This window comes from Cupressus sempervirens, chromosome 1 (assembly GCF_028749045.1).
Source record: "Cupressus sempervirens isolate cs-2001-9-10 chromosome 1, ASM2874904v1, whole genome shotgun sequence".
Lineage (NCBI taxonomy): Eukaryota > Viridiplantae > Streptophyta > Pinopsida > Cupressales > Cupressaceae > Cupressus > Cupressus sempervirens.
Window position 1 is genome coordinate 134,819,572 of NC_143118.1, and position 19,384 is coordinate 134,838,955.

Sequence of the window (19,384 nt, forward strand, 5' to 3'; positions counted from 1 at the left end):
AGGAAATCAAAACAGCCTGTATAGCAGGGGCAACGCTGCAGACAAGCAATTAGTTCATATTTCATGGATATTAGAACAAATGGCATCCAATTAATACATGTAAGGTACCACCATCCATGCTCAAGATCCCTGAGAGACTGTGATAATGCTGATACACTATTTTAAATCAATCTGCTATTACCAATTACTTTGACCTTTCAACTGGTTAGTTATAGTCTCCCTTCATACACCACATCTCAATCATTATATCAGTTTATGCTTCCAGTTGTTATTACAATGGGATAACCCTTCAATTTGGGACAAGCCAAGGTTAGTTTAAAGCTAAGTTACCAGCTAAGTTAAGAGACTTGAGGTTGACGTGGCTAGTACTAAGACTGAGGCTGCGTCATTTGTTGATGATGTTGTTGCTCACTATGCTGATTGGGATACTCTTCTGCAAGACATCAAGCAGAATCTAAACTTTGACAAATTTCTTACACAGAAGCAGGAAAGCACTAGAGGTAGCCATGCACCTGAGAGACAGAAGCCTAGACAGACAGATTTGAGAGAGGTAGCCAGCAAGAAGACCTTGGCCCACTTTGATGGTAGTGGCAAGGTTACAGCACAAGCTTGGATTCATAAGCTCGATACTTATCTAGCATTTCATCCCATGACTAAGGAGGATGCCATCTACTTTGTTGTCTTGCATTTGGACAAAGCAGCTCATGATTGGTGGCTTATGTCACTACATCAAGATCAAATAGCTTCCCATCAGGAGTTTGTTGACAGGTTGATAGAGCAGTTCGATAGGAAGACCCTGATAATTACTTCAGAGAGTTGACTCAGTTGAGACAAATAGGTGGCCTTGAGGCCTATATCAGTGAGTTTCAGCAGCAAATGTGTAATGGTTTGACATTTTTTATCAGAGACAAGTTATGCTTTTCATGGAGGGTTTGGTTGAACCACTTAGAGGGTGGGTTAAATCCTTGGATCCACCTATCTTGCAGGAGGCAATGAAAAAGAAAGGAATCTTGAGTCATCTACACCACAAGGCAAGTTTGCTTTGAAGCCCACTACTTCATCATATGATAGGGCAGCCCCTAAGAAAGATGATAGAGCTGATTCTAAACATCCTATGGCAGCCCCTTTAGATCAGGAGACTCTAAATAATCTAAGTAAGAGGAGACTAGGCTTTTATTGCAGAGGATCTTATGATAAAAAACATGATTTCGCTATGAAGCCTAAGGGTAAAAATAAGATGATGGAGTGACTCTGATGATGAGGACAGTTCTGATTTTTCCACGTAACCAGCTGATTATGTGCATGTGACACATGATGCTTCAGGTGATGGTGATGTGGTGATAGATGATTTTAACCTCAAGGTTGTTTACCTTTCCAGCATGAGAAAAGAACGTGCTTTCAGGATGCATGGACTCTTGGCAGCACAGTGTGTTATTTCTCTCTTTGATAGTGCTACACAAAATTCTATCAATTCACTTTTGGTTGCCAAGAGAGGGATTAAAACAGAAGACTTTGAGGGAGTTGGAGTACAGGTGGTAGATGGTTACACCCTTAGGTGCAACAAGATGATTTCTAAGGGTTCCCATGAAGCTAAACAATTATTCTCTTAAGGAAGATTTTTATGTGATACACATGGGCAGCACTAATGTGATACTTGGCATGAGATTTTTGCATACCATTGAGGATATTTATATCAGCGTTAAAAAGATGAAGATGAGATTTATTAAGGGTGGAAAAACACACATCCTTAAGGCCATTAGGAACAGTAATCTCAAGCTAATTTCTTTCAAATATATGCAGTATTTAGTACGACATAATGATGTAATTGATTGGGCAACAGAGTGTATGATGTTGCCTACATTGGGTCGATTATGAATAGAGTATTCTAAAGCCAAGTGCGGAGATTTGTTCTAGTGTTTTTTAATGACATACTTGTTTATTGTAGGACTTGGGGCAATCGTATAGAACACATGAATACAATGTTGGACATTCTTGATAGAGCTTCTTTGTATGCAAAGGAGTCCAAATGTGCATTAGGCATAACTGAGTTGTTATATATTGCACACATCATCAGTACTGAGCGAGTAGGCATAGACCCTAATAAGGTTTGTGCTATTCTGGGTTGGCCTCTTCAAATTGTAAAAATACTTGGGTACAAATTTTCATAACAAACTCAATTGGGATACATGCAGATCAAAAAGTATTCAAGGGGGTTGGAAGGTGTTATATTCTCTACAAAACAGGTGTAGGAACGCATAATTATGGGATTGGACGACCATGAAAACTCTTTTTGGTCTGCTGGTCACTCTAGTTATTCTATACAGATGTGAAGTTTGGGGCGGCAGTATGTCCAAATAGAAATGACGACAGGTACAAAGAATTCAAAAACACTTCATCACATGCAATCTTAAAGTCAAGGCCACAGTGCCTTATGAGATCTTATTGGTTGAGGTGGGTTCCTTTCTGTTACAAGCCATCACATTGGTCCAAATGCTAAGCTATTTAGAGAAAACCCAAGGCCTGGAAACACATTGCTAGCCCAAGCTAGCCATAGATGAAAAACTTGTCAGGCGAAAAGGCGAAAAAGTACATGGATGAAGCAAAATGACAACTAGATGCGAAAATGAGATATCAACATCCATACTTGCCTAGACAGTATTAAAGAAATAAAGAAGTCTGTCGTGGAAAATTTTCACAATATTTTAATGACAAGGCACATGGGGGCAAAAAAAATCTTATTACATTAAAAAATTTAACCCCACTTCTAGTCATGACGAAAAGGCCTATATGTAATAACCCCCCTAGTCTGATATAAGAAATTAAACTTTAAATCAAGGAATTTTCCCAAACAGTTGGTGTACAGCCCGGATGCTATGAATGTTGCTTAGTTTCTTCATATGCAAATGTTTATTTGATTTGAGGATGTTTGCCAAGTTTATCAGATTTCCTTACAACTAGAAATAACACAACAAACTCTTGACAAGGAACCAAATTTAATTCTAGAATTGTGACTAAAAGCAAACCTGAACCAATAATATAATATTCTCAAATTTATTCCAAAACTTCACTCAATACCAAATCAGTGGTGTTAAACATCGTAGACCTGATTATCCTTCCAGTTTATCACTTATAGATGGTTGGCAACGTGCATACAAGCAAAGGGTATTGTTCACATTGGCATGTTCTTCAATGGACATATCTTCTAAAGATACCAACTCTGATACCAATGTAATAACCCTCCTTAGATATATTAAAAGAGGCTGAATGTCTAATCAAGGAATTTTAACAAACAGTTGACATACTTGTTCTACTGTCAACTATTGATGTCATTGTTATATTGTTAATGATCATAACCAAACTAACAAATAACTGTCCCGTAAATTGGATTTATTGTTTGCAAGAGATTACAGCATTGGTGTGTCAATATATATATATATGTGTGTCAATATATATATATATATATATATATATATATATATATATATATATATAAAATTGCAAGACCTGAGTTATTGAAAATTAATCAAGTAATATTCCCCACACTATTGAGACAGTCAAATCTCTACGCACTAAGAAAAGTATGTAAAACCTTGAGAGCCCGTCACCACGTCCCTCATCCTCAACCGTAGAAGCAAACTCACCACCAACCACAATCTGTAACTGAACAGTGTTTGGGGCTGGTGTTAACACCCGTTCTAACTCCACAGTAACCTCACCCAACTATGATTGTGACTCCTAAAGAGCCAACTGAGTATACTGAAGAGAGTCCACTGTCACCTCAAGTTCTTGGGTGAGCTCAACCACCTCCTCCTCTTTCCCTCACAACGCCTCATAGCAGGTGCTACCCAACTCCAAAAGCTAATCTCTATCATCAACTAACTGAGAGTAACTATGCTTCAAGATCCTAACACCCTCTCGAAGCGCATGAACCTCTACTAGGAAAAGACTACTATCACTGTGCTCATTTGACACTAGGGCACCCCAACCAAATGTAGCTATCATATGTTGAATAGCATCATAATGATCAAGAGATGAATAAATGTCACTATCACTCACCTTCAGCTGATAAGTCACATAATGCCTTTGTAACCCCTGACTCCTATGCAAGATCTGTGTCTCTATCTCACTAACTGCATTGTAATAGGAAACTGAATCAAAACTGTCCACCACAAGATCACTCATACATGTGCTATCGTCCTTGCACAACTCTGCATCTGAGATACAACTACTATGTACCTCAAACAACTCCTTCGAAGAAATAAATGCTCTCGAAATATTAATCTCCCCACATGTCTCAGTTTCCACCTCAATGGTAAGATCTTGTAAACATTGATCCTAGGACTCATCCAAAACCTCCTTAGAGTCATCACTCAATATCTGACAAGGGGTATAATACCCAATGCAACTCATAGCATCATCCAACAAATCATCAGAGATGTCCATACTGTCTGCATCCCCATCACCTAATAGAGCCTCAACTACCATCACCTGACTCTGCACACGACTCTATGCCAAGGTTTGAATCAATAATGCTAGAGCATGAACCCAAATCTAATGACTCCACTGTAACACCCAAATCACTGGTGTCACAGCTAGGTGACGCTATACATGCATCGGTCCTACTTGAGGATGCAACTACCTCTTATACTGGAGCAACAATATGACAACTCACATACAAATCTCCAATAATAATTCCCTCCTCAAGAGAGCCTGAAGTATCAATAGTAACAATTGTATCAACTATCTTTGTAGTAACTGCAACAACTTCGGGGGGCCCAACGTGTTGAACCTTACTGGCACTATCCACCAAAGGTACTAACACATCTAGTCATCTTTGTAAAATGGGTCCATCATCAACACTATAGATAGGACTAGCAAGTGTCGTACTAAATACAAGTACATATGCATCATGGACACCTGTCGGGGAAAACTCAAGCTTCCTTCCCTGCAATCTCGATATCGGCCTTCTAAAGGCTGAAACCAAATACCTCACTGTCCTCTCAACTGTCTCTGAATCCAACAAGCTCTCCGCCAATCTCTGTTGATGAAGCTTAATTTTTTCCATACTCTATTGCAAAGCATTCATTTTCGTGCTAAATTCCTCATTACTCCACCGGCTTCTAGAACTACAAGTCCTCCTACGTCTATCCATAGAAAAGAAAGCTAGAGTGTTGGTCACTCCAAATGCAACAGCAAAAATGAAAATAAAATAACTTTCCTACCCCATGGGATGGCAGGAAACTGGACTTTGACACCACTATAATAAGCCCCTTTGGTCTAATATAAGAAATTAAATTTTGATTCGAGGAATTTTCCCAAACAGTTGGGGTACAACTCATATGTTGTGAATGTTGCTTAGTTTTTTTTCAACATGCAAATGTTTATTTGATTTGAGGATGTTTGCCAAGTTTATCAAATTTCCATACAACTAGAAATAACACAACAAACTCTTAACAAGGAACCAAATTTAATTATGAAATGGTGACTAAAAGCAGACCTGAACCAATAATATAATGTTCTCAAATTTATTCTAGAACTTCACTCAATACCAAATCAATGGTGTTAAACATCACAGACCTAATTATCCCTCTAGTTTATCACTTATAGAGGGTTGGCAATGTGCATACAAGCAAAAGGTATTGTTCATATTGGCGAGTTCTTCAATGGACGTGTGTTCTGGAGATAGCAGCTTTAATACCACTATAAAAACCCTCCTTAAATATATTAAAAGGGGCCAAATGTCTAATCAATAAATTTTAACAAACAGTTGACACACTTCATCTAGTGTCAACTATTGATGCCACTTTTATATTGTTAATGATCCTAACCAAACTAACAACTGTCCCATAAATTGGATTTATTGTTTACAAGAGATTACAACATTGGTGTGTCAATATATATAAAATTGCAAGACCTGAGTTATGGAAAATTAATCAAGTAATATTCCCCACACTGTTGAGACACAGTCAAACCTCTATGCACTAAGGACAGTATGTAAAAATCAACGTATCTACTATGCAGAACAATAGCTAGATAACATACAGTCTGAACTCAACAATTAAAGGATGTCATCTACTGGAGGGAGTACCCGTGTTGTTGTAGGAGAGTGAACCCGAGCTGTTTGGGTAGGTGATGTTAATGCTGCTGCAATATGAGGACGTCGTTAATCCACTAGAGAGTCTCCCGCAAATCACTTCCAGTATGTGTGCCTTAGCTTCATTGTTATTACTGCCCTTCTAGCCAACGTTTTGTAGGAGGTTGCTGCTGTGTGAGTCCACTATGGAGTCAAGTGTGGTGTCGACTTGTTGCTTCCTAACCTATACATTGCTAGCATTGTCTCTGCTCTATGAAGAACTGTCCACTCTACCTGTCGTCCAAGCACAACTCTGCCAAAAAGTGACTTGTACTCACCAATGTCTTAAATTGATTTCAACCACCTATTCTTCTTCCTACTATTAAGCTCCAATCTTCTTGTAAATCAATGTATCAATTTGAACTTAGTTCTAAACGTGCAAGGTGAGTACTAGGTTTGCGTCTAGCCTCACTATTTTCCTCAAGGGGTTTCGTCCTTAGGAAATATCCAATCACATTTAAGCAACCATTCAAGACTTGAATAATAACATATATTCATTGTCTCAATCCCAATGTAGCTCCATGCTTTTATAACCTCGATATGAGGGAAGACACCAACAACTAGGCAATATGGGATTAAAAGCCAATTTCATCTTTTAGTCACTTAAGTAACTTTATAACTTTATAACATTAAAATATTTAAATAAATTACTTAAGTCACTTGAACTTTAATATCTCTTGAAATACTTGTCTAATTACCATGTTGTTTGAAATAGGAATCTCTCCTCATAATTCCCCATGTGGCCAAATACACTTTCTAAAAATAGAAAAGGTCCATCTCTATTACCCCTGACTTACTATACATAGTAAGTATGGCAAATGGAGTTCAAATAACATCGAACAATGCCAAATCCATAAATCACTAAATGTTGGAGATGAATCAATCCTCAGAAAACCCTCTAACTATCCTCATTAGCCTACAAGGATCCAATATTAGGCTAATCCCTGAAATTCTGATGTTGGCAACCAATGGGGACATTACACTATATAAGAGCACCTATTAATTGGAGAGCAAAAATGTTGATAGCGCAACTCAGAACTAGTTCACACCGGCTGTGATGCAAAACTGGTAGATGGCAAGTTCCAAAGGAAGAGTGGGTAGATAGAACATGTCTACTGTGTGATATGGGAGCAGTAGAGACGAAGCAACACTTTGTCAAAGATTGCCTAGCATACAGTGACATTAGATCTGGTTATACAAAGATATTACAGAACAAGGACTTGAACTACTTATTCAAGGAGGACCAAGAAAAGAGAACAGCAGCTCTGATTACCAAACTTCAATGAAAGAGAGACAAGTTAACCAAAACTCTCCAGCTAGATTAGTTAGTTCCACTCCTACCTTGGGGGGGTGATCATGTGGGTCCCATAGGCTACTTTAGCCTCGTGGACGTCATTAAAATCTATAATATCATATCATTCGGTTGTGTGCATTCTACCACAGATTTGTGGCAGGGTTCTCTCGACATACAACCCCCCTTACTGATCTCACCCGTGAGGGTGCTTTTGAGTGGATGGGTCGGGCATAGGAGTGTTTTAAGATGTTCAAGGAGATTATGATGCCATGCTCAATCTTAGCATTGTCAGATTTGACGACGCCATTTGAGTTCACTATGATGCCTCCCGTGAGGGCATTGGAGCAATTCTTTCCCACGATTGTCATCCCATTGCATTTGAGAGCAAGAAGCGTAGAAGTCCTAAGAGATCATTTAGTATTGACAACAAGGAGACGATGGATATTATGCATGCCTTGGCCAAATTCAGGCAGTACCTAGTTGGCGGCAAATTTTGTAACAAAACAGATCACAATAGCCTGAAGCATTTACTTTATCCGTAGGATCTAAATGAGAGGCAATAGAAGTGGGTTACTAGGTTACATTCATATGATTTTGATATATCCTATATTAAGGATACTTGGAATGTAGTAGCCGATGCCCTCTCGTGGAGACCCCACTTATGCATGATTACTGAGATAGTTGAGGATTGGAGACACTTTATCATCACAAAGTATGCCGGAGATCAGTAGGCAGATGCATTGTTGATGGTGGCATGCAAGATGACAGTTGTACCCTTGCAAATGACTCTTACAGCATATACTATGGGCCTTTCATGATTCTCCATTGGCTAGACATCATATGGGTTTTTTAAGACCTATAGAAAGCTTCGTGAGAGGTTCACATGGACGGGCCTGAAGTCATATGTGCAATAGTTAGAGAGTGCTTTATTTGTCAACAATAAAAAAGAGCATTCTTATCTAGCAGGGTTACTGCACCCACATAAGCCAAAGTGGGAATGTTTGCCTATGGATTTTATTGTGGGCTTTGCCAAAAGCCCAAGGCAGAGGTTGCATTGATGTGGTGGTGGATCACCTCAACAAATATGTCCACTTATTTCCCATCACCGCCACTTTTTCATCTATACAGATTGTAGAGTCGTTTTTTCAAGAGGTGTTCAAACTGCATAGTTTACCCCAGAGTATTGCGAACAACCGTGCTATCTGTTTCATTATTCATTTATGGTTGGAGTTGTTTAGATCATGCGGGAATAGAGATGACTTTGGTTACCAAATACCACCCTTAGACTGATGGTCAGACTAAGATTGTTAATAAGTGGGTAGAAAGCTATCTACGGAATTATGTATAATCTCAGCAGCAAGCTTGGGTGAAGTGGATATATTTTGTGAGTATTTTTATAATTCCACTCACCACATGTCTATTCAGATGTCCCCATTTAGAGCTTTTACACGGGTATGATCCCCTAGTTGCATGGACTTGCTATGCAATGACAATAGGGTACCCAATGCAGGTAATTTTCTACAAGATAGTTAGGATATCATGAGGACGTTAGGGAAAATATTCAAAGAGAACAGAAACAGCAGAAGCAGTATGTTGATCAGAAGAGGACTAATCACTCCTTTCACTTGAGCGATATGACACGTAGGTGAGGTAGCTTGAGTTGGATCTTCCTACGAACAGCTGAGTACATAATGTGTTCCATGTATCATGCCTCAAGAAGGCGTTAGGCACACATGTTGTCCCATCTTCCACAAAACCCCATTGGATGATGAGGGGATATTAGAGTTAATCCCTAAGGCAGTTATGGATACCATGGAGAGGTACTTGCACTGCAGGATCATCAAAGAGTCTTTGGTGAAGTGTTCGGGTCTTCTAGATGAGGATGCCACTTTGGAGCCCGAGCATATACTTTTAGCACCCCAAACAGCAATTGCTTGGGTAAGAGCAACTTAGGGAGGGAGTTCTATGATGTCCTCGTTTTAGCAAATTCCTATAGCCAAGCGAGGTCAATTTATCATTGTGACCCTTGTGAGCTGACAGTTAGATTTGAGGGTCTCTTTTGATTGAGTTTCTATTATTGTAAGTCAATTTAATGGAGCTTCATATTATAAGTTGTTTATTAAGACTATCTTAATAAAATAACTTTATCATTATAATGTTATTATTTGAAAGTGCATGGGAGAAGCATCTTTAATGAAAAGTGCAAGAAGCCAAGATCATTTTATAATTATAAAAAGGCCTCTTGAAGATGATAGACCCATTCTATGACTTTGCTTTATTTTCATCTTGTAAATTTTGCCGAGGGTTTCATCATGGGTTTGTGAGGACTGATTCCTCTTCTTGTTTGCAATGTGAACCATTGAAAGACATGGTAAATTGTGCTCTAATTTACTGAGATTATTTCTACTTATTCTGATTGGAAATATGGTGTTGTAGTATACCAAATTGTCCATTATTTTGCAGCAGTCTGATCAGGGTTTAGATGCCAAGTTACCTTCATTTCTGTGTGTGTTAGTTGTTGCTTTGAAGGTCATTTATAGCCACTGTTAGGTGTTTGAGTCTGCAGACATATATTGATCTGGGCTGCCAGTTTCCTAGCAAGGTCGTGGCTTTGTAGAGGGCTGTGAACACCTGTTATAGAGCATCTGGATGTACAAGGGCAGAGTTTGAATTCCTGCAGGTATTTTATGGCATGTAGGGGTAGCTGAATTAACCTGCAAGTAACGTCGCCATTCCCAACTTCCATGGTCAAAGTGTGGTGTGGGAAACTCTAATCTGCTGTGAACATACATTGTATGCCCATATACAATCAGGTTTCTTATTTTAATTGCAAATTACATGAGAATCATTGTAATAATTTGTAAACACTATAATTGCAAATCATTAGTTTAATACTTGCAATTATAGTGTTTACAAATTATTACAATGATTCTCGTGTAATTTGCAATTAAAATAAGAAACCTGATTGTATATGGGCATACAATGTATTTGTAAACACTATAATTGCAAGGTACATAAAGAATCATATTGAACTTCAATAGGAATAGGGCTGTTTCACCAACATCAATTATCAAGAAAATAATTGTGGAGCTGTTAAACAATTTTATGATATCAAACAATAATATTTGTACCAACTTTCAAGCAAATGGAAAGATGAGGCATTCAATAAGATTTTGTGAAATGAATACACAACAAGATGTGATAATAAAATAATAGTGGTGTGGGCCTACATCACAACATGCAATATATTCTGTCCTCTTTATATGGTATATGGACCAGATGTTGTCCTATCCATACAATATGAGATTCTGAATTTCAGATTGCAATGTGGATTGAGTTTGAGTGATAATGAATCTATTAAGGCAAGACTGCTAGAGTTTTAAGAAGTTCATGAAAGGAGTTTGTTGGTTGCATATTACCATACACAAGAAAAGAGATGCCAGAAAGCCTAGCATGATCAAAATATTAAGAATAAAGCTTACAAATAGTCCACAATATGATAGGAAATTTAAGAAACCTAGGGAAAAAAATTGAAGAAATTATGGCATGCATGATATCTTGGGTAAATGAAACAAAGAAAGATTAAAGCATCTTACACAAGAAATTTAGACATGAACTCAATCAAAATTGAGTAGCTATAAATAATATACCTTGTACTATATGTACCATGCTTGTATATTACTATACAATATTGCAAAATGATCAAAATATAATAATATGACAGTCATATACCGATCAAATTGAAACCAGAACCCACAGCTAGACTGGAGACAAAGAAAATACTTAATTGTTGCCGAGCTTGTATTTAGACATAACTAACAGAACAAATATTACTTTCCTAAATTTTAGGCAGTTTGCTTTCTAGAAGTTGCAGAGTTATTTTCTCAAAGTTTGTGTTCCCTATTTTTTGAAATCTTAACAATACCATTACCCAACAGTGAACAAATAAGCCAGTAGATATGATGTACGAAGTAATATAAAACACAAAAACCAGTGGAGTGAAGTTCTTGCAATTGGTTTTGTAGAGGTTGTGATTATATCCTTACGGGAAGTCATTAGATAACTAAATCTACTTCTCCCTTGATAATACCCTATATTGCATGCCCCATGTGGTGCACTTCACATGTACTGAAGTTCAAGTTGTTTCTCTGTGAATAGAAAATATGGCTTTAAAAAATTTAGTTATCATATTACTGAAACAGGACTAGAACCAGTACAGTAGTATAACAGAGCTACATTATAATAAAAAGGTGATTTTTTCAGCAAACAGAGGAAGCTAATTCATTCTCAGAAACCAGAGAAACTGAACAAAGCCACTCTATTGTCATGTGGAATAAAAACCTTGTCTCAAAGATCATTATATCCACTTAGGGAGGACCATGGAGTAGGCTTCTGAAACAAGTAAACTTGAGCACATTTAAAAAAACCTCAATCTATATAATTTATAATATACCCTAGTAGGCAGTCAACGGCTCTTCTTTAAGCCTGATGGAAAAGAATATCATCCCCATCCAATCTAGTCCTTGCATTGAAGAGGCCAATTCAAAGTTTTCAAACATCTTACTCTTTCCAGTGGAAGGAAAAATGCAGATGAACTTGATGATTTGCTTCCAGCATTTAGAGCAATGGCTTGTCCCTGACAATCAATTACTGGTGATCCACTAGAACCTCCTTTCGTCCCAGAAGCTGCCTGCAGAAGTACAAACATGAGGTAACCGTAGAAATGTCATAAAGCAATTTCATTTGCATAAAATGTAACAAAATTGGGGACTAACTCCAAAAAAACTAACAGAGAATAGAAATAAAGTTCTTTCAAAACTAAGAAAACCTGTTTTCTATTACTTATCACACTACTTGCATAGATTGGTTTCCTTCTAAAAAATATGGTACACCATAAACACTGTTTAATGTTCCTTCTATTCATGTCTCTAAATGGCCCCTCATATAAGATTGCACATCAATGTGACACAGATGTTCATGTTCACATCATCACGAGACTAAAAAAAACACTCATATAGCATCCTTCCAGCAAGGAAAAAATATTTCATTGTTATTAACAATAGAGTTATCAAGATAATGACCAATGTCTTTCCAAGAGTTGTATCAAAAGTTAAATATAAAATAAAATACATATTAGCTTGCTGAAAAAAAAAAGAAAAAAAAATCATCTATCAGAAAAAAATTCTTCAGTAAAAAAAGTAAAGTTAATAATGTTGATAAAATATAATAATTCTTAAATAAGAGATATAAAATTTGTGTCTGTGTGCATAATTAGTAAATTAAATAGTTCTTAAGTAATATAAAATTTATATCTAATTATATAGAAATGTAAAATAGCTACTCGAATAAAAGATTAATCATTTATTTGTTTTCATTGTACTATAAAATCTTTAGATTATAGTCTTCACATTTTCAATTCCCTTTTTCTGAAGATGTATTCTCTCTAATTGTTCACTTTTTCTCAATATATTTATTATTTAATAAAAAAAAAAGATATGCATTCAATAAATCAACATATGAAGTAGATTAACATATCTATCTTATCGATTAATCTATATAAATGATGTCACTAGATATCATTCTCAAGGTACTTGTTCCCCTAATTTTTCTAATTGTTATGGTTTTGGTAGATTGTCAAGTTTTTTTATTTTATTTATATATTTTTTTTATCTTATTAACTTTTGAGCAGCCTCAAGCAACAAATAAAAAGTATTTTTTTTATTACTGACCTTTTTGAGTATTCGCAAGCAACAAATAAAATTTATAACCAGAAACCAATATAACAAAATTAAAATTAAATCAAACATAAATGAGTTAATTTATTTTAACATTCAATATTTCTCCCCTTTTCTGCCACTATAAGATATTCTTCTGGACATAATAATTTGTTGTGTTTTCATGAATATTTTTGAAAAATGTAGTAAACAATAGTTCAAGTAAAATTGAGTTATTTGAAAACATATATACTCTAGTACACAAAATAAAATGTCAGACAATTGAAATAATTTGTTTTCATAAAACCCCATTCATGGGTCTGGTTGAGATCATTCACAATCAGATCCTAGACAGGGGTGTAGCTGGTCACCTCCTCCTAATGGTTGTAAATAGCATTGCATCTTAAGATCTTGGACAATGGAACAAATAATGAAGCCACAACCCAAACTCTTCTATTGGCTCTAAGAATGTGTCAGATTTGGCATCAACCACGTACAAACTGAAGTTATTGAAAAGTTACAGTTAATGCTAAGGAAAAATGGCCCAAAATTGAAAAATCATTAGCAGTATTTTAAATCAGTCTTTGTAATGTCCCCACTTTTAGTAGTTGTCCAATTGTGTGATCGTTAGCATTTTCTTTTATTTTAGTTTATTTTATTTATCCCACATTGCTTGTGAAAAGTGGTCGACCCTGTGAAGTAGGAATAAAAGGAGAGCTTGTGGCTATTGTTAGGAAGGTTGGATATGAGAAGAAAATAGGTGTGTGAGTTACAGATCTGTTTTGGGCATTAGAGGACATCTATCCTCTCTTGTAACATTCTAGACGCCATTGCCTTGGGGTTTGGCCTTTGGAATTCATTTCTATCAGCTTCATTAACAGGCAGATTGGGTGCATTTCCAGCTACAGGCAGATTCGGTGTTTGCTCATATCATTCTCACTTCTTGTCTGATACTTATGTCATTGTGAAGGGATGATTTTATGAGGGTTTTGGACTGATTGAAGCCAGTTTTTACTGTAGTGTGACACTAATCATATTACTATAGCAGAAAAATGGGAAGTCAATACTGGAATATCATGCTATAATGCTTGAATAATTAACATTAAAATCACTATCAGCAGTTGGTTTAGTTTTGGGCATTTCCAAGGTGCCCATTACAATGGTATCAGAGCTATAAGTCCTACCATCCTATGGAGGTTTTATAAGGAATTTGGAACAGCCGGATAGAAGGAAAAATGTTTGACAAAATGTCAAAACACTAAAAGCAGAAATTAAAAAGGCTAAACATTTATGTTTGAGCATGCGATAGGGACTTTATAATTTCCGCAATACCAAAGCAAGACAAAGTAGGAGTTCAGACTTGCAAAGCAAACGGTCTAGTTCATCCGTGCAGAGGGACATACAATCCAGTCATACAGACATAAAGGAGATATTCTTTGAACAAGACAACAGTATGGGTGACCGAGATGACAGGAATACAGGATTAGGTGGAGGCAGGAATACCGGTCTAGATCAGGTGGAGGTAATGTTCAGACGGTTTCTGGGTACATTAGAGAAGGGGCAACATATGCAAAAGGAGCAGAATAGGTGAATGGATATGATGTTGCATCTTGTGGCTAGACAAATGGGCATCAATATCATTGCAGGTGATGCCAACAATGGAAACAATAACAATGGGGGAAACGATAACAATAGGGGCAACAATAATGGAGGTCGAAGCAACAACAACTGTCCTGAGAATAACATTAATGGTAATAATGGACATGGCAACAATGAGAATGAGGCTGATAACTCTAGATATGTTGCACACCCAACTTGAACAGCAAGCTCGAGACCTCTTCTACCTAGCTTCCCACCCAGAGGTTCGGGTCAACCAGTAAATGAACCGCAGATTATCGAGTTACAAGATTAATTCAGGAGGGACCGGGAGGCTAGTAGACCAAAGTTTCAAGCAGATATTTCCCTCAAAGATTATATGGACTTGAGGATGAGACACATGCCCAGATCAGGAGGGAGAAATAAAAACTTTCAGTTGAGAAAGAAAGTCGGGAAACTCTCTTCACCTTATTATGATGCTTCAAGGAAGATGACTGCACGAGCTTGAGTGCAAAAGGAAAATACATACTTCCAGCTGAACCCTACGCCTGAGGAAGAGGCTATCAAGTATGCGGCTATTCATTTGGATGGTCCAGCGCATGAGTGGTAGCACCATGGCATGGTAACCCCGGACATAATTAGATCACATATTACAAGTTCACTGAGATACTCGTAGAGAGATTTGATACCAAAGATCCCGAGTTACAATTTAAGGAACTGGCACAACTCAAGCAGTGGAGATCAATTGAGACGTATATTTGTGAATTTTTGAGGTTAGCTGTGTTGGTCACAAATATTTCAGAGAGGAGGTTAGTAGTGTTATTTATGGATGGACTCTCAGATCCTTTGAGGGGTTGGGTCAAGGGGCATGACCCAACTACGTTAGAGGAGGCCACTAAAAAGGCTTGTGACTTAGTACCTTCTTCTATAAGGAGCAGATTTCACCATAGGGATGTCACATAGTACTTCATTTGGAATCCAAGTGGAGGTTGGAGTTCATTGTGTTGCTGTATTGCTTGAGGACAAACAATTTCAAGGGGGGCGAACTGTAATGTCCCCACTTTAACAGTTGTCCAGTTGTGTGACCGTTGGCCTTTTTCTTTAATTTTATTTTATTTTATTTATCCCACATTGCTTGTGAAAAGTGGTCAACCCTACGAAGTAGGAATAAAAGGAGAGCTTGTGGCTATTGTTAGGCGAGGTTGGAAATGAGAAGAAAATAGATGTGTGAGTTACAGATCTATTTTGGGCATTAGAGGACATCTATCCTCTCTTGTAACATTCTAGACATCATTCCCTTGGGGTTTGGCCTTTGGAATTCATTGCTATCAGCTTCATTAACAGGCAGATTGGGTGCATTTCCAGCTACAGGCGGATTGGGTGTTTCCTCATATCATTCCCGCTTCTTGTCCGATACTTATGCCATTGTGAAGGGATGATTTTATGAGGGTCTTGGACTGATTGAAGGCAGTTTTTACTGTAGCAGCACTATAGCACAGCACTAATCATATTACTGTAGCAGCAAAATGGGAAGTCAATACTAGAATATCATGCTGTAATGCTGGAGTAATTAACATTAAAATCACTATCAGCAGTTGGTTCAGTTTTGGGCATTTCCAGGGTGCCCATTACAGTCTTGGCCTTTGTTGAACAATATGGATATCTAAAAATATGTTTTAATGTCTGGCACCCCCAATGCATGCATTCCCCATAAAGTGAGGATATGTTTTTATATGCAACTCATTTGACAAACACAAAAACACGAAGAAAGCATTTTTCCACCCTGCTACCATTTTTGGGTTTCAATGGTTGCTTCAGTTTTTCCAAAGGTCAACACTATAACAGAGCAAGACCTAAATCAAAATGATAGGAATAGATTTACCCATAAAAGATGGGTAAATCTTCCTTTATTTTCAAGCTCTCAATAATATCTTTTAAAAACAAAACTTATATTTTTGACTTTTTAGTTTTTAGCAAGTTTTGAATATTTTGTTGCACTTTATATTCTTAATAACAGGTTATAATTTCAATAAAAAAAAAACAAAGTGTTGTTAATTTGCAATGTTTTTTCTTTTAACTTAATACAAAATGGCTCAAAATTCTAGTTCATTGTATGGAATGCCAGCATCAAGGTATCACTTGACCATGTGTATAGCCTTGCCTAGAAAGCAAAGAGTCTCAAAGTTATGGATGTGCTCTTTTTTCAGTCAAAGGAACTCAAATGTCAGGTTTCTTTTTCCATTGTTTTAATGGGTTGCTTAGGTTTGCATAGTTTCTCTATGTTGGTCTTGTTGGGATAAAGGCTTATATTTTTTTTAAGTCTTCTTGGCATGCGTCATGGTTTCAATTTTCGGTTCTATAACGAATTCTGATATATCAAAAAAAATCACTATAATTAAAGATGGTTATAATGCATTAATTGTCATGTCCCCTTTCTAGGTGATAGGAAGATGAGCGGAAGGTTGGCCTATCACTTGAGTTCTTATAGGTCAGCAACATGGTTAGGGAACTCATTTTGTTGATCTTAGAGATTTGCAGGGCCTTGGTGAGACATTTTGATCCCAGATCCTGTTTTTTAGGGAAGTCTCCTACGTTTAATAGAGAATTGGCAGTCAACTGGATGACCTTCTGAGGGACCACAAGGCAGTACAGCAACCACTTCATCAGTTTAAGGTGTTTTGGGTGTTCTTCCTACTTTTTAGAGTAAGTTCCTATTTTCTACGAGGAACTATCAGTTAGCCTGCAGGGGTTCAGTTATCACCAAAGATCATGCTACTTCAGAAGACGTTGAATTTATGAGTCCAGATTCCCATTTATGGATTCATAAGGAATATTTAATATCTCCTAAGTTTAATTTAAAGTAATATTAAAATTACTTTATAATGGAAAATATTATAATAGGTTGTGGACTCATTACCTAGGCATCTGCACATACTATAATAAAATAATAATAATAAAGTATTATAATCACTTTTTAATTAAGTAATAATGTAAAATAAAGGAGAAAATGAAACCCTAATTCAAAATTATGGCTAGGTCTGAATATAAAAGAGTTTTAGAGCATCGTTTGGATCATTCTTTGGATTATTTTTATCAAATCTATTCTTGAAAGAAGTCTGCAAATCGCAGAGCAGCAGGTTTCAAACAATTGGGAACAAACATTCCCATTGTTCAAGTGATTAGACGTAGCCCCAATCATTCTACACCATTTCCAGCTCATGGGCGTCTAATAGAAAGCTTGTTCAAGCCATTTGAGGGTCAATAATTAAAGTTGAAGGAGTGATACTCGACAGAAGGTTTAGGTGAATTAGAAGCCTTTATCAGTAGATATATTACTTTTTACAGCAGCCTTACCATTCTACTGCAGGACGTACCTCTCCATTTTGCCTATGAGGACCAATAAAAAAAATTAAAGAGGTTTGCAGCTGTAAGAAATGACAAAACACATCACCAACCATAAATAAGAGCAAGTCAAGGGTTTATTCAAGGTTAATGAGGCACACATAGACCACATCACCAAAACATTAAGGAAAAATTGTCAGAAATTGGAGACCTTACCTGGCATCCTAAGGAAATTGCACCCGATTTGCTCATTCTTCTGTTAATTGTTATTGGAATTATTAATTATAGTCAAGTAAAACACATTGCAGTCATTGAAATCCATAGGAAGCTCCTGTATCGCTCTATTCATCAGTTCAGACAATTAAAAAAGCATTACCAAATCAGCGCAAGACTCCTGGTATCCCATACTTTGGTTTGAATGTTATGAATTGCTCAGCTTTTAGTAATAAAGTTCACTGCAATAAAATTAAAAGTCTGAGATTCATTATCAGTTATTAATTAATAATAGTTAGTGTTTGCATTCAAATTCTATTTTTACTTTGTCATTCAAAATTCATCAAAATTTAAAGCTAAACAATTGCTGGTCAAAGAGATAGAATTTGGACATAAACTTCAAATTGGAGCAGATTCTAGTTTGGGGTTTTCTAGTTGGTATCAGATGATGATCTGCCCATCTATATGCAATGCATTTTATTCTAAGTATATATGTATATGTATATGTATATGTGTGTGTGTGTGTGTGTATATATATATATAGTTCTCAAGATCCTTTCCTGTATAGCCTGCTGCTGGTATCTTATATATCTTCATGGTGAAAGGCAACCTTTGTATGCAGCAATTCATGTGTCTGTTCCCACCTTAATGATATATTGACTATACATCCGATTATCAAAAATATATTATTATGGTTATTATGGTAATAATATATTATATTAATGTCATTTGATTTCCACAATCCATTACTAATACATCAAAGATTTTCTAGAATTTGATTGTGTCAAATTTTTTAGCATCAACGTTTCGGATCACACACAGTGATCCATCATCAAGATGAAGAGTGCAACAGAATAGAGAAATGATTTCCACTTTATTTCTCTATTCTCTTGCACTCTTCATCCTGACGATGGATCACTCTATGTGATCCGAAACGTTGATGCTAAAAAATTCGACACAATCAAATTCCAGAAAATCTTTGATGTAATATATTATGTTATTAAATTAATAATAATAGATTATTATTTTTAATTTAGTTATCATTAACTTTATATTATAATCATAATTATATTTTTTTATTATATATTATTT

At 36.5% G+C, this 19,384-nt stretch overlaps 1 protein-coding gene across 7 annotated transcripts in view; it reads right to left on the reverse strand.

The window, feature by feature from the left end:
• The window catches only part of DEG7 (DegP protease 7), a 249,233-nt gene that overhangs the window by 96,420 nt on the left and 133,429 nt on the right, over positions 1–19,384 (reverse strand). For all 7 annotated transcript variants that reach the window (XR_016361753.1, XR_016361754.1, XR_016361747.1 and 4 more), the window contains exon 6: positions 11,992–12,117. Coding sequence is in view for 2 of the 7 variants with exons in the window: in XM_089817752.1 (XP_089673878.1) it covers positions 11,992–12,117 (126 nt within the window). In the remaining 5 variants the exon portion in view is untranslated. The remainder of the gene's footprint in view (positions 1–11,991; positions 12,118–19,384) is intronic.